Source organism: Alosa pseudoharengus, unplaced genomic scaffold (genome assembly GCF_046254945.1).
Source record: "Alosa pseudoharengus isolate Yale_2024_CS ecotype anadromous, Long Island Sound unplaced genomic scaffold, YU_APseudo_1.1 YU_APseudo_1.1_scf_23, whole genome shotgun sequence".
Classification (NCBI taxonomy): domain Eukaryota; kingdom Metazoa; phylum Chordata; class Actinopteri; order Clupeiformes; family Clupeidae; genus Alosa; species Alosa pseudoharengus.
The window spans coordinates 3,253,927-3,267,234 of record NW_027468685.1 but is presented as its reverse complement, the minus strand read 5'-3'; the positions used below and the strand labels follow the sequence as shown (position 1 = coordinate 3,267,234).

Sequence of the window (13,308 nt, the reverse complement as noted above, 5' to 3'; positions counted from 1 at the left end):
TCCTCAGGTTTATATGTGATGGGATCATGGACAGGTGTCCTGTATTCTCCAGGATACATAGGACACTGGGAACATAGGGCCTTATGAATAAAAGGCCTTTGGAGCATAGGGACCAGGTAACATAGGTTCACTTCATTTAGTGACCTTAACAATACCACTGACCAAAGGAGACCAATGGAAAGGCAATTAATGGCATTGGAAGTATGGCAGTAGACTTGCAGGACAATCTGTATAAATCAAAATAATGAATTATAAAATTAATTAATACAATAATAAACAAACAAACAAACAGACAACTAACATCACTTTTTGTAACATTTGTGGTTGCTGTAGTTGTATTGTAGGGTGGTGTTGTCATAATAGTGTGATATAATGCCTTTCCTATGTAAAAATCAGCACACTTATAATATAATAGAGAATTGCAGAGGCAATGTTGAGTATTGTATTGTGATACAAAATTAAAAGTAAAGAACAGACCTGGGACAATGTCCCCTTATCATCTCTGACTGGAATTTACTGAAAATTAGATGATTGCACAATGAAATGTGTAAAAATCCCTAAAATCGGACTATGTTTTTTCCCAACGGTCACAATAGTGACCAAGCATAAAAGACTCCTTTTCACCCACTTTTTCAGGAAAATTTGAAAAAATAGTAATTGATTACTTCAAAGGGTTACTCAAGACACATGATTTTGATATATTCAAGCCTGGGAAAAAATTGGGATTAAACGGGTTAAGATGATAGGCTAAAGAGCTTGAGATTCAGACAGGTGAGCACCTGGGAATGGTGTGCATCGTGTCAGAAAATAGCAGTTTGATCAGTGATCATGCATCATCAGCGCAAGCTTGGTTTGAAACTTTCTGGGGATGGGGATTTTACACGATCCCTCATCACTGGGATAGCCATCACTGGGCTAGTGTGCCCTCCTGTGTTAATATGACCGTGCTGATCCTAACAGCTGCAGCTCCCTTAAATCTAGGTTCTCTCATGCATATTAGGCTAGCTTTTGCCAAAGAAAATGAATGCAAAATAAAAAGAAAACAGTCCTGCTCCTAACTGAAGAAACGTTTACGTTACCAACAATGTTAACAACAAACTCAGTTTCACTGTTGCAAGTACAAAGTTGGCTGTAAATATGCTTCGCCATATTACATTTTAACGAACCAGCTAGCTTTGTGATAACAAAATCTTACCTTTTATGTGTTTAGTCCACTGAAAGTTATCCACATATCAAACGATTAAATCCACAGTTATGGAGGAATTGTTTTGGGGAAGCAGTTGCACTTTATCCCACTTTTGCTGCCCTTTTTAAAATGAAACCACTTAAATCCATAGCCTAGATGAGCATTGCGCATAATGTTACAACTATGTTGACATGATGGTAAAGCTAAATGCCCAAGACACGTCACGTCATAAAAGTTGTAGGCTACAAACGCAAAAACTTCATGACAGCTCGTTCGTGGTGTTGCCTAGTGCTGCCTAATTGAAATGGTATAGGCAAGGGTTATCTTCTTATATTAGGTTATTATGTGTGGCACATTTATTGGGCTTTAGCCTCTTTTCATTTATTTGATAAGGAACTGATAAAAACTGAGCAGCAGAAAAGCTGTCATAGTCGATACATAAATAGTTTATTATTATAATTAGGTTATTAATACTATTACTTTACTCTTTGACTATATTGTGCTCAATTTCGAACCACTAGTTCAATTTTAAATACTACAGGTCATATGTATAAGGAAAAAAAATATTTGAATATCACACCGCTCAAATTAAACGGCAATAATATTAGCCTATGTAGGGCTAGTGCTACATACAATACATGGGCTACCTACAGATCATGTCCATTCACTGGGCAGATCTACAACAAGTTTGACAGAAAGACTTTACAATGGATTTTTAATCTACAACATAACAGAAAGTTTACTTTCCATCACTGTTTCCTCCGAACTGTAAGTCTACTTGAAAATACAGTAGGCCTATGTTTAAACTGGAAACAAAATAGATGGCCATCACTTAGCTCAAGCTACGTTAGCCAGCCTGTCAACTGGAATGACTAGAGAGGAAGCTAACTAACTAGCATACATGGCGATCAGCAAGCGGCAAAACGATAATTCAATAATTTCACGACGAGGGACATACAGTTGGATGAAAAGGTAAATAGGCTAATCTTACATAGCCTACCAACTTCATTTCTCTTAGAAATCGATCCATTTTCTTAACTGTTGGCTACTTTACAATCAGTGCCCCTGCTCAGCTTCGTAAATCAAAGCACCAATTACCACCCCTTTCGTTCGAAAATTCTAAAACAACGATGTTTTTTAATACCTCAAAATAACATTTGATAAATGAACCTTACATTTTTCAGTAGCCATAGGTGTGTAGATTTAAACCAAATCTGGTTTGGTTCTTACCGGGGCTTTTACTGCCTGAAATATCCGATTTTGTTTACCACGCTCAGAGTTTAATGCTGGGCTGGTGGGTGCCTATTTTCCATCTGTCAAATTTGTTGGAAGCTAAATTATTATGAATAAATGTATAGCCTTACTCATCATATTTTGCATTTCTCAACACGATTTATGACAGTTGGGGAATTCAGGGTATAAGAAAAGGTTAGATATATATTTTTTTTATACTGTAAGAAACTTTTAAATCTGGACCGATATCTTTAAGTTATATGCAGAGAATGTCTAATAAGGGACGGGCTCTGGTTATATGACAGTTGTGTTGCGTTCAGTCCAAGATGGCGGAGCTGCAGCTCGGTTATGGGTGTGTTTGTTGCAATGGGACGTTCTATTGAGTTTCGCCTCTTGTTACTCTTTGATATAGTGACCAATCTTGCTGGTTTACGTTGGCATGTTCTGATTGTAGTCAAGGGCCATAGTGGCATGATCAGTCCAAAATGGCGAAAGCGCGACAGCAGCGCCAACTAGCGATTGTTGTCAAAACTGCAACAGAGTTTCGCCTCTTGTTACTTCTATACTCTTTGCTATTACTGTTGTTACTGTTATTATTATTTATTATTATTATGATTATTATTATTATTATTATTATTATTATTATTATTCGGATGAGCCAATAATGTAAATCTGAGTCTGAAATGTTGGCTACAAACAGTCTGTAACTGCACTGCTGCTATTATAAATTGTTAACTTTCAGGAACTATTTGAGGCTTCCATTAGCCGCCATTGTTGGAAAAAAAAATGGAACATTAGCGTCAATGGAGTTGTCGCAACTCTACCTTTATATGGCTCTGGTTCTACCAAGCACGAACCCTTGACTTTGAGAAACAGCCATCGTTACTGCATCTCATCGTTGCTAGGCCCTTATTTTGACGTGTAAGACCCGGAAGTAGCCTTATAGCTTTTTCAAGAGAAGCGAGTGCAGGGCTCAGGAATATTTCGATTTTCACTCGTTTCCTCATGCCTGCCTGAAATTAACATTTTGGAATATAAATTGAAACCATTTTTAAAAAGTTATCTTTTAAGTCATTCAACTCCTTCCGGAATTGTAGACTACGGCGTTTAGGACCTGTTTGACATCAGATGATGGCGAAGGGAGTCAATTTCGCTTTGATGTTGGAAGTGTTACTGCTAGAGGATTTAAATTAAAATAAGCCCACCGCAACCATCACAATCAGTAATTTTATGTCATTTGTGTCTGTTCTGAAACTCGTGAACAACAGTGAAACTCCTCCAGACAACAAATTAGAAAAGTTGAGTGATCAATTGTCTTGTAGCCTATCGTTTCCTACTGCTCCCGACTCATGAAAATGTCCAAGGCTGAAAGATTGAATGCACGGGTTTCTAAACTGCTGACCGCAGCAGTCCACGAGGTGCTGGCGGTGGTAAAGGATACGGTGTCGGAGTACCAAGAAAAAACCGCTCGAACTCAGAGGGAGAACGAGAGACTTCGGAAGAAACTCGAGAAACTACAACAATGGTTTGATCGAGAATGTGAGTTTTGTTGCTATTATTGTCATTACAATTATAGGTCTAGCCTACATTACCCTCTGGCATGTATTAGATAGTCTAATAATGGATATCATTCAGTGTAGCTGGAATTATGCAGCTGCCCACAATGTGCCAAAACCTGACAACAATATATTTAGTCTTCTAAGGTTCTCTATGTGTTTTCTCTAGTGTCACGGGTGTCCAGAACATATGCTCCACTGCAGGCTAGCCAATCAGAGCAGTCCAAATGCTCATGTAACCAACTACCGTCCTCTGAGGCATCGGGCAAGCCAGAGCTGGAGTCCAGAGCGACTTCTGCAGATGAAGTGAAACATCATCTGGAGTTAAAGGTAGAATCCACCGTCAGCGTTGAGCAGGTGTTTACACACTACAGTGAAGTGGCTCCTTCAAGTGTCACCGTGGCGGACACAGAAAGTGACAGCTCTGCTCACTCACAGTCTGAGAACTTGAAGGAAATCTCAGCACATGCTGAAAGTGTAGGCCTAGTGTTCCCCAATGGACGCTCATCCCTGGCTAACTCCACCTCACCCACTCAGCAAGGGATGCCTGCCGACATCAATATCATCAAAGCGGAGCCCGACCTTCTGGAATATTCCCTCTCCCAGCAACCCGTGCCTCCACACCAGCTTTACGACCACGAGGAACCCACCCCAGATTATGCCCCCAACGCAGCACAGAACGATGTCCAGGAGTTAGATCTCCTGCAGCACAGCTCTGATACTTCAGAAGTGCCACACTACATCCATTCTGACGCACTCAATGCCTTTGTGGAGTCGTTCCCCCTCAATCGGGCCCAGCAGCAGCAGCAACAGCAGCAACAACAGCAGCAGCAGCAACGGCGTTTCTCTGGCCGAGAGGAGAGCCACCGCTGCCTGCTCTGCGGCAAGACCTTCAGTCGGCTGAGTGGCCTTCGCATCCACCAGCGCTGTCACACGGGTGAGAAGCCGTACACGTGTGGCCACTGCGGCCGGCGCTTCAGCCACGCAGGGGACCTGCACAAGCACAAACGCGTGCACACCGGCGAGCGGCCGTACGGGTGCCAGCAGTGTGGCAAAAAGTTCCGACAGTCCACCCACCTCAAGAAGCACCAGAGGATCCACAGCTACCGCCACCTCAGCTTCTGAGATCTCCTGTTTCAAAACGGACACCTTGCTTTAGATAGACAATACGAGTGATTAATGTAAAACAATCTAGACTGGAGTAACTCAAAATTAGGCACCTCCGATATGTTTAGTATTCTAAAGATGTCAAATAGCTTGTTATAGTTACCAAAAGGATTGCTAAGGAGCCAAAAGTGAACTCACATGGATAGCTATACTGTAAAAACTGTGCTCTTATTATACAACTAAACACAAAAAGAATAAACTGTTTACCTTTTGTGTAAAAAAGGACTACAGTCAGTGCATTATTGCTCTTCTGGTCGCTGCCATCTTGTGTGGAGAAAGTGTGTTCAGCTGATCCAATCCCAATATCTCTCCTTACGCACTCACATACTTTGATGCGCGTTCCTGCGAACTTCTTGAGGGCATAGGGCTGTCCCACTACGAAATTGTGACGTGCTTGAGGGCTCGCTTGCACCCTTTCTGAGCCCTTTCCCCAATTCGGCGTATGTGAACACTTGACTCAAAGTGTTGTGACGTGAAACACTCACTGAAAAAACTTCCAATTTACAAACAACTGCCATAAAACGGAAACGTTTTTGTGTTGTCATTTTAATATGTTGCAGGTGCTGTCCCATTCCTAATTAGCGTTTTGGACCCTTACACCTTCGCACACTTGATCACTTACAGTTAAGGGCTTAGGGTTTAGGGGAGAAATTGAGATTCAGTCTACAAGTCAGTTACTAACCCTAGGCTTTCTCTCCGTAAGATGGTAAAAGGTAAAAACGAGTAATTTAGCCTACTTTGACGTGGCAAAGCTGTCCCAAAAGGCTACTCTGTGCTTCTCAGTCATATTTTGGTCTTACTCTGATCTGCACGGATTCACATCATTTTGTTTCCAAATGACTTGGAGATTGATTGATTGATTGATTGAAACTTTTATTGAACAACATCAAGTGTTCAAAAAGATATAAAAACACAATAAAGCCCAAAGGCTTGTTTCCATTGTGGTCCTTCGGATGGAAGAGGACTACCAGCACATGGACTAAAACATTAAAGGCAAAGGGGAAAGGGGTCAGGCAAAATACACAAAAAACAAATACAGAACAATAAGGGCTAAAGCAATCAGACAAGCAGACACAGACATGCGCTACAATAAACAACAATAACTAAGACAGACAGACAAGCAGTCCAAAAATAGGTTGTTAGACAAAAATATTCCTTTAAAATTAGTAACAAAGGAACTACAAAGGGGGGGGGGGGCGAACACATGTGTTTATACTTGCAGTTTATTATAAAGTCTATGGTTGTTATCTTTATATGGCTCTGGGCAAGGCTATCAAGGTCTGCACTAGATGGGGGGGGGGGTCATATCATGGCCATCTGATATCTGAATGATATGGCATCTCATGAGGCATAAAGGCCATAACATACAGACATAATCTGTGACCTGTTGCCAAAGTCTGCGATGCATGCAGACATTTCACAGCACCTCAGACATTGGCGCAGGACTTGGATGCTCTGTGATGAGTGTAGATTTTGCGATGTAAACATTGTATATATAGTCTTTTGATCCCGTGAGTGAAAAAACAACTCAAGATAGGAGTAGGCTATAAGCTATCTCATGATGCGCAGTTGGAACTTGACGTTTCGTCAGCAAACAGAAGTATTCTACAGCCAACCCCGAGCGCATTCGGTGTTTAAACTTCTGCTGATCATAGGAAGACATAGCAAAACACAAAAGAAACACATTAGGGGGATTCGACTTGATGTAGCCGACTGCTTTTGAGATTCTGATTTAAAATGCCGAGGTATGAGACGGTGAAATGTTTTGTTTGATGATGATTTTGATGATGACCCATTACGGAATGCGGAGTTGAACCTCTCCACTTGGAAAAATGTGAGACCGTCCAGTTGCTAGGATGATGACGTCACATCTGCATTCACCTTTGAATCTCTGAAATAGACAGGGGTGGCCAATATAAGTTGGATGCTTGAGGATATGTGAAAGACAAACATTGAATACATATTCAGTGTTTGTAAGACCATAACATATTGATTAAAGAAAATATAGAAAAAACAAAGTTTTGTCATTTTATAAGGGGATATGTTTGCTTCATATAGAACTGGAGAGAGAGAGAGAGGATGACTGATATTTTAAATGGCTGATGCTAGTTAATTCGCCCCAATGTGACTGGGCAGGGCTCCATTTTAAAGATGGTGGATGCTAACTGGCTGAAGCTATACTGTAGATATACAAGTCCTGACCCCCTGGTTTATTTACCAAGTACTGACTCATTAAGCTGCAAAACACAGACACGTGCTCATTTCCATTCAAATGGTTTAATAGATAAACAAAATGATGTTAAAAGGGGTAAATGTCTAGGGATTATCATCTATTAACCTGCTATAAACATTTAATTGACACTCTGCCTAGTGTTTCAGATCTGACCATTATCAGCAACTCTATACATCACTCTTTAGGCACCAGCCTATGAGTGTGGTTTCCTTTTCTGCCACCAATATCACCAATTGAGATACATTCTGACATATAGAACATGTAACTTGTTTTCACTTGGCCAAATGCCTGTGTGTATGACTTCAGAACTGTGCCTTTTTGTTAAGCAAAATTATCTTGTTAGATTGTAGTAAGGTTTCACACAGGGCAATTCCACGGAAAATGGACTTTTTGTCACATCCATAACTCTAGTGAAATGCTTTGGCATTTGTATGATGTGAATGATAATTCATTTTTTGTGCATTTTTTCTCAAGTACATTCTTCAGCCAGAAATAGCAAATGCTCAAATTTCATGTAATCATTTACATCATACCATACAATCACATTTCATTGGCGTTATGGATGTTACAAAAAACAGAGTTTTCCATGGAATTGCCCCACAACTCAAATCCATTAAATGGCTTTAACATTTAAATGGAGAAATCTGAATGCTACTTCACCTACTTCAATCAATGATCGATGTTACGTGGCCATTTGAACTTCTTCAAGTCATCTTCCCTCAAGTCTTCCTTGTGACTATTAAGTGTTTGTTTTGGTTGTTTTCTTGAGAATTCTTTGCATAAAAACAAGTATAAGTATATATACTTTTTTGATCCCGTGAGGGAAATTTGGTCTCTGCATTTAACCCAATCGGTGAATTAGTGAAACACAGTGAGGTGAAGCACACACTAATCCCGGCGCAGTGAGCTGCCTGCTTCAACGGCGGCGCTCGGGGAGCAGTGAGGGGTTAGGTGCCTTGCTCAAGGGCACTTCAGCCGCGGCCCACTGGTCTGGGCTCGAACCGGCAACCCTCCGGTTACAAGTCCAGAGTGCTAACCAGTGGGCCACGGCTGCCCACACAACATGAAGCTTAATAAAAAAACAAATGGCATGACTGAAACCAGTCGCACCCTGGTGAAGTTCAACACAGACAGTCAGAACAGCTGAAGCACATCAAGATACTGTATGGTACGATTAAAGATAGGAGGGAGAATTTGAAAAAGATGCTAAAAACTTACTGGGCATCTGCCATGGTGCTGTTTGTCCTGATAAGTGTGAGTTAAGAAGAGCCAAATAACGTGCTAACTTTGAGGGCGTCGCTCTTGCAGTGAGGAGGGGGCTAGAGTTGAAGGCTGGAGCTGAGGGCTGGTGCTGTAGGCTGGAGCTGAGGGCTGTGAGGAGGGCTGGAGCTGAGGGCTGTGAATGAGGGCTGTGAGGAGGGCTGGAGCTGAGGGCTGTGGCTGAGGGCTGTGATTGAGGGCTGTGGCTGTGTTAGAGCTTGGAGGGGAAGTGGGAGCCAGGTTTCGATTTTAAAGCAACACCAAGGGAATTTTTTGTACCTTAAAATAATGTTTCCTAAATAGTTTCAGTGGTCCATTAACCCGTAACAGGGTGAACTTCTGCATTCGCTTCGCGACCCTTTATCGGCTATAACCTCACTATGCAAGTTTGCCAGATCGGGTATAGCGGATCTAGTTAGATGGAACTGGACATGGATGAGATGGATGAGACATAAGAAAATACAAATGACTTGCTTCTGATGTCGCAATACATACTTTCATAAAATCATGCAACATACTCTTGTCTGTAGACATCGTTATTTCCAAAGCTGGTGCTGGATAAACAAATAGCGTGTGTGCGACAGAGGAAAAAGTTGTTACAAACTCACTGAGCATTATGCTGCTGTTGTTCCTATTCGCTCCTCTGTGTAATAGATAACTTAGGTGAGAGTTTTACCAGAAAGACTCGAAGAAAGAAGTGAGGGTATTTTTATCTTCTCTTTCTCTTTAAATCTATCTTCTCTTTAAAGAAGTACTTACGTTAAACAGAGTATTAGAGTATTAAAGTGTCACTAACTGACAGAACTATATAACCATATAAACAACACACTATTGTAATTTCATTTTTAGGATGCTGGGCAGTTTTGTGTTCTCTCCACTAGATGGTGACATTTCTCCCTTTTGTTTTTTTAGTAACAGTAGTACTACAGTACATAGTTCTCAGCTGTGTCATGTTCGCTGCAGTATTTACTCTGTGATATTTGTTTTCTTTGCCTCGTGTTTGCTTAACTTTGGTGTGACTAGCCATTTTCCTCCACTGCTCTTGAGTTAATCTGTCTCCCATGAAGTGACTTCCTGAATTCCTGAAATAACCTCATGTAGGCTATGTTTATGGATCTGTGTGTTTATGGATCCGACTCTGAGGATTGTTCAGGCTGATTACTGAAGTAGGCCTACGGTTTCTGCTGCCACATTCAGCATTCTTGTGCATAAGGTACACCCCAGAGGAAAATATTGCTGCACATAAGTCAGAAATAAAATAAATAAATAGAAAAAAGCTTATATAAGGTCTACTGAATTCTGACCTGTTCCTCCTAAAACCCATTTAGAAGCAAAAGAATAGTGGCAAATCTTAAGTGTGTTGAGTTGGACTAAAGTTGAACGTGAATTGGACTTTATTGGGCTGAGACAAGCTATTCTTGGGAGTGTAAATTAAGGCATTTGAGACAAGGCTCAACATCTTACATTGATGTTAAATGTTGAGCTCAATTGTATCTAGGCTAGTGCAAGTCTGAAACTTTATTGATATATAAGTTAGTTAGCCCATGAGCTAGTCCCCATATCAGTGAGGGCAAGTCTGAAGCATACCTGTAAGTTACATACCCTAAGGTAGTTAGCACCTGAGCTAGTTCCTGTAGCTAGCACAAGTCTGATATATAGCCTAAGGTAGTTAGTAGGCTACCTGAGCTTGTCCCTATATCAGCTAGCTCAGGGCTGAGGCATTCATGTGTGTTATAAGGTAGTTAGCACCTGAGCTTGTCCCTGTATCAGCTAGCTCAGGGCTGAGGCATTCCTGTGTGTTATAAGGTAGTTAGCACCTGAGCTTGTCCCTGTATCAGCTAGCTCAGGGCTGAGGCATTCCTGTGTGTTATAAGGTAGTTAGCACCTGAGCTTGTCCCTGTATCAGCTAGCTCAGGGCTGAGGCATTCCTGTGTGTTATAAGGTAGTTAGCACCTGGGTTAGCTCAGGGCTGAGGCATTCCTGTGTGTTATATAAGGTAGCACCTGGGCTAGCTGAGGCATTCCTGTGTGTTATATAAGGTAGTTAGCACCTGAGCTAGCTGAGGCATTCCTGTGTGTTATATAAGGTAGTTAGCACCTGAGCTAGCTGAGGCATTCCTGTGTGTTATATAAGGTAGTTAGCACCTGAGCTAGCTCAGGGCTGAGGCTTCTGCTCCTTCTCCCTGATGCAGAGGGCAGATGGGGGCCAGATGAAGGCCAAGTCTATTTAAAGCCTCGATAACGAGCACACTCTCCAGGAATCCAGAGCAGTTGGTCCCGCAGCACATAGACAAACACAAACACACAAGGACTTTGCAACAGTTTAACCTCACACAGACACACAGACACACACACACACACACACACACACACACACACTAGGACTCTACAACAGTCCAACTTCACACACACACACACACACACACAAGGACTCTACAACAGTCCAACTTTTGTCCACAAATCACACACACACGCACACACACAGGTCAGGATTCTACAGCTGTGTATTCGAAGTCCTATGAAGGGCTGTGGCTTCTCTTAGTCTGTCAGTGTCTCTCTCCAGCCCTTCTCTCTCTCTCTCTTCCTTCTCTCTCTCTCCTTCCTTCTCTCTCTCTCTCTCTCTCTCTTCCTTCTCTCTCTCTCCTTCCTTCTCTCTCTCTCTCCAGCCCTTCTCTCTCTCTCTCCTTCCTTCTCTCTCTCTCTCTCCTTCCTTCTCTCTCTCTCCAGCCCTTCTCTCTCTCTCTCCTTCCTTCTCTCTCTCTCTCTTCCTTCTCTCTCTCTCCTTCCTTCTCTCTCTCTCTCTCTCTTCCTTCTCTCTCTCTCTCCTTCTTTCTCTCTCTCTCTCCAGCCCTTCTCTCTCTCTCTCCTTCCTTCTCTCTCTCTCTCCAGCCCTTCTCTCTCTCTCCTTCCTTCTCTCTCTCTCTCTCCTTCCTTCTCTCTCTCTCTCTCCTTCTCTGTCAGTATGTCCCTCTCTCCTCCCCTGGGATCCTGAGAGAGTGTGAGTGTCCAGGCCCGTGGCCCAGCTGAAATATAGGTCAGCTGGTTTGGCGCAGGAGAGATGGTGTCCAACGCAGGACATCACACTCCTCCTTTGGGACTCATTGGATACTGTGGAGTCTGGTAGGATGACATTTCTTTATGAACCCCTCCCCTCTCATTTCATTGGTTGTTGTTGCCTATTAGTCTGCCTACCTGCTTGCTATTGGTTAACATGAACATGACTGTCCTGTCCCGTGTCTCTGATTGGTTCATTGGTACAGTGTGCGTGCCATACCCTGTCCCAGTTTAATGAAGTCCAGGACCCCCTGAGCTCTCATGTTTCAACACCCGCCCCCCCACCACCTCTTGTTATTAATAAACGTAAACAGATCTGCGGTTGCCCCGGAGACCAGCACAGCACAGCAGCAGAGGACACACGTCCTGTTTCTCCGTCCCTCTCTTTTTCAAACTCTCTCTCTGTCTCTATCTATCCCTCTCTCGCTCTATCCCTCTCCCGCAGACATTCTCTCCTCCCCCTTTCACTCCCCACCTTCTCTCTCTCTCTCTTCCCCTTGCACTCTCTCTTTCCCTCTCTCTCTCTTCCCCTCACACTCTCTCTCTCTCTCTCTCTCTCTCTCTCCCTCTTCCTCTCTCTCCCTCTCTCTCTCTCTCCCTCATCCTGTCCCTGTGTGAATCCCATTGTGTTCTTCAGATGGAGATTATTCCAAGAGCCTCAGACACAGACTTTGGAGCTCTGTAGCTCGGTGAGTGGTGGTGTGTGTGTGTGTGTGTGTGTGTGTGTGTGTGTCGGAGCTCTGTTGTGTGTATTAAGTTTTGGAGTGTGATGGTGTGTGTCAGAGCTTTGGTGAGTGTTGGCGTGTATTAACTGGGTGAATAGTGGTGTCTGTTGGTGTGTGTTAGCCAGGAGAGTGGGGTGTGTGTTAGGTAGATGAGTGTGATGTGTTGGTGTGTGTTAGCTAGGTGAGTGTGGTGTGTATTAGACAGGTGAGTGTGGTGTGTGTTACAGTAGGGATAAGTCGTGTGTCGATCAGCGATGTTCAGGATCGTTGACTAAGTTTGTTAGATGTCGGAGTTGGTACAGCAGACTTACAGTAGCCATAGACTTGTGTATGGAAATGTTTAGATTGCAGTTGCCATACGTTGGGGGCTTGTGTATGGAAATGTTTAGATTGCAGTTGCCATACGTTGGGGGCTTGTGTATGGAAGTGTTTAGATTGCAGTAGCCATACGTCGGCGGCTTGTGTATGGGAATTGCTGGGGTTCCTGTTACACTGCAGCTGTGATGGGGCACACACACACACACACACACACACACACACACACACACACACACTGAGAGTCACTCAACCCCTGCTGCCATGTAGCTCTGATCTCTGGAACTAAGGAACGACACGTGTGTGTGTGTGTGTGTACAGTATGCGTGTGCTAAATGGTAGTATTGCATGTGTGTGTTCGTGTGTGTGTGTTCGTGTGTGTGTGTGTTCGTGTGTGTGTGTGTGTGTGTGTGTGTGTGTGTGTGTGTGCTAAACGGCACTATTGCATGTGAGTGTTCTGTCAAATGTGCCTTGTTTGTGAGGGGTACTGATGCATGTGGCCTCTGTGTGTGCGTGTGTGTGTGTGTTTAGTGGCATGGCCAGTTGTTTGGGTAAAAGTTAGGTGCGTGTGTGTGTGTGT

General features: G+C 42.9%; 2 protein-coding genes across 2 annotated transcripts in view; both read left to right on the top strand.

Annotated features, from left to right (window-relative positions):
• The first annotated feature begins 3,364 nt into the window (after positions 1–3,364).
• LOC143140046 (uncharacterized) lies at positions 3,365–5,553 on the top strand. Its single transcript, XM_076300876.1, has 2 exons — positions 3,365–3,958; positions 4,145–5,553. Exons 1-2 carry the CDS (start codon positions 3,769–3,771, stop codon positions 5,098–5,100), a joined length of 1,146 nt encoding a protein of 381 aa, XP_076156991.1. The 5' UTR covers positions 3,365–3,768; the 3' UTR covers positions 5,101–5,553.
• A 6,683-nt stretch (positions 5,554–12,236) lies between these two features.
• sync (syncoilin, intermediate filament protein) overlaps positions 12,237–13,308 on the top strand; it is a 9,336-nt gene continuing 8,264 nt past the window's right edge. The window contains exon 1 of the mRNA XM_076301458.1: positions 12,237–12,377. The gene's annotated coding sequence lies outside the window, so the exon portion shown is untranslated. The remainder of the gene's footprint in view (positions 12,378–13,308) is intronic.

Coding starts and splice junctions, on each gene's coding strand:
- LOC143140046 (XM_076300876.1), top strand. CDS start 3,769: ATGAAAATGTCCAAGGCTGAAAGATTGAATGCACGGGTTTCTAAACTG. Junction 3,959..4,144: donor ACAATGGTTTGATCGAGAAT/GTGAGTTTTGTT, acceptor TGTTTTCTCTAG/TGTCACGGGTGTCCAGAACA.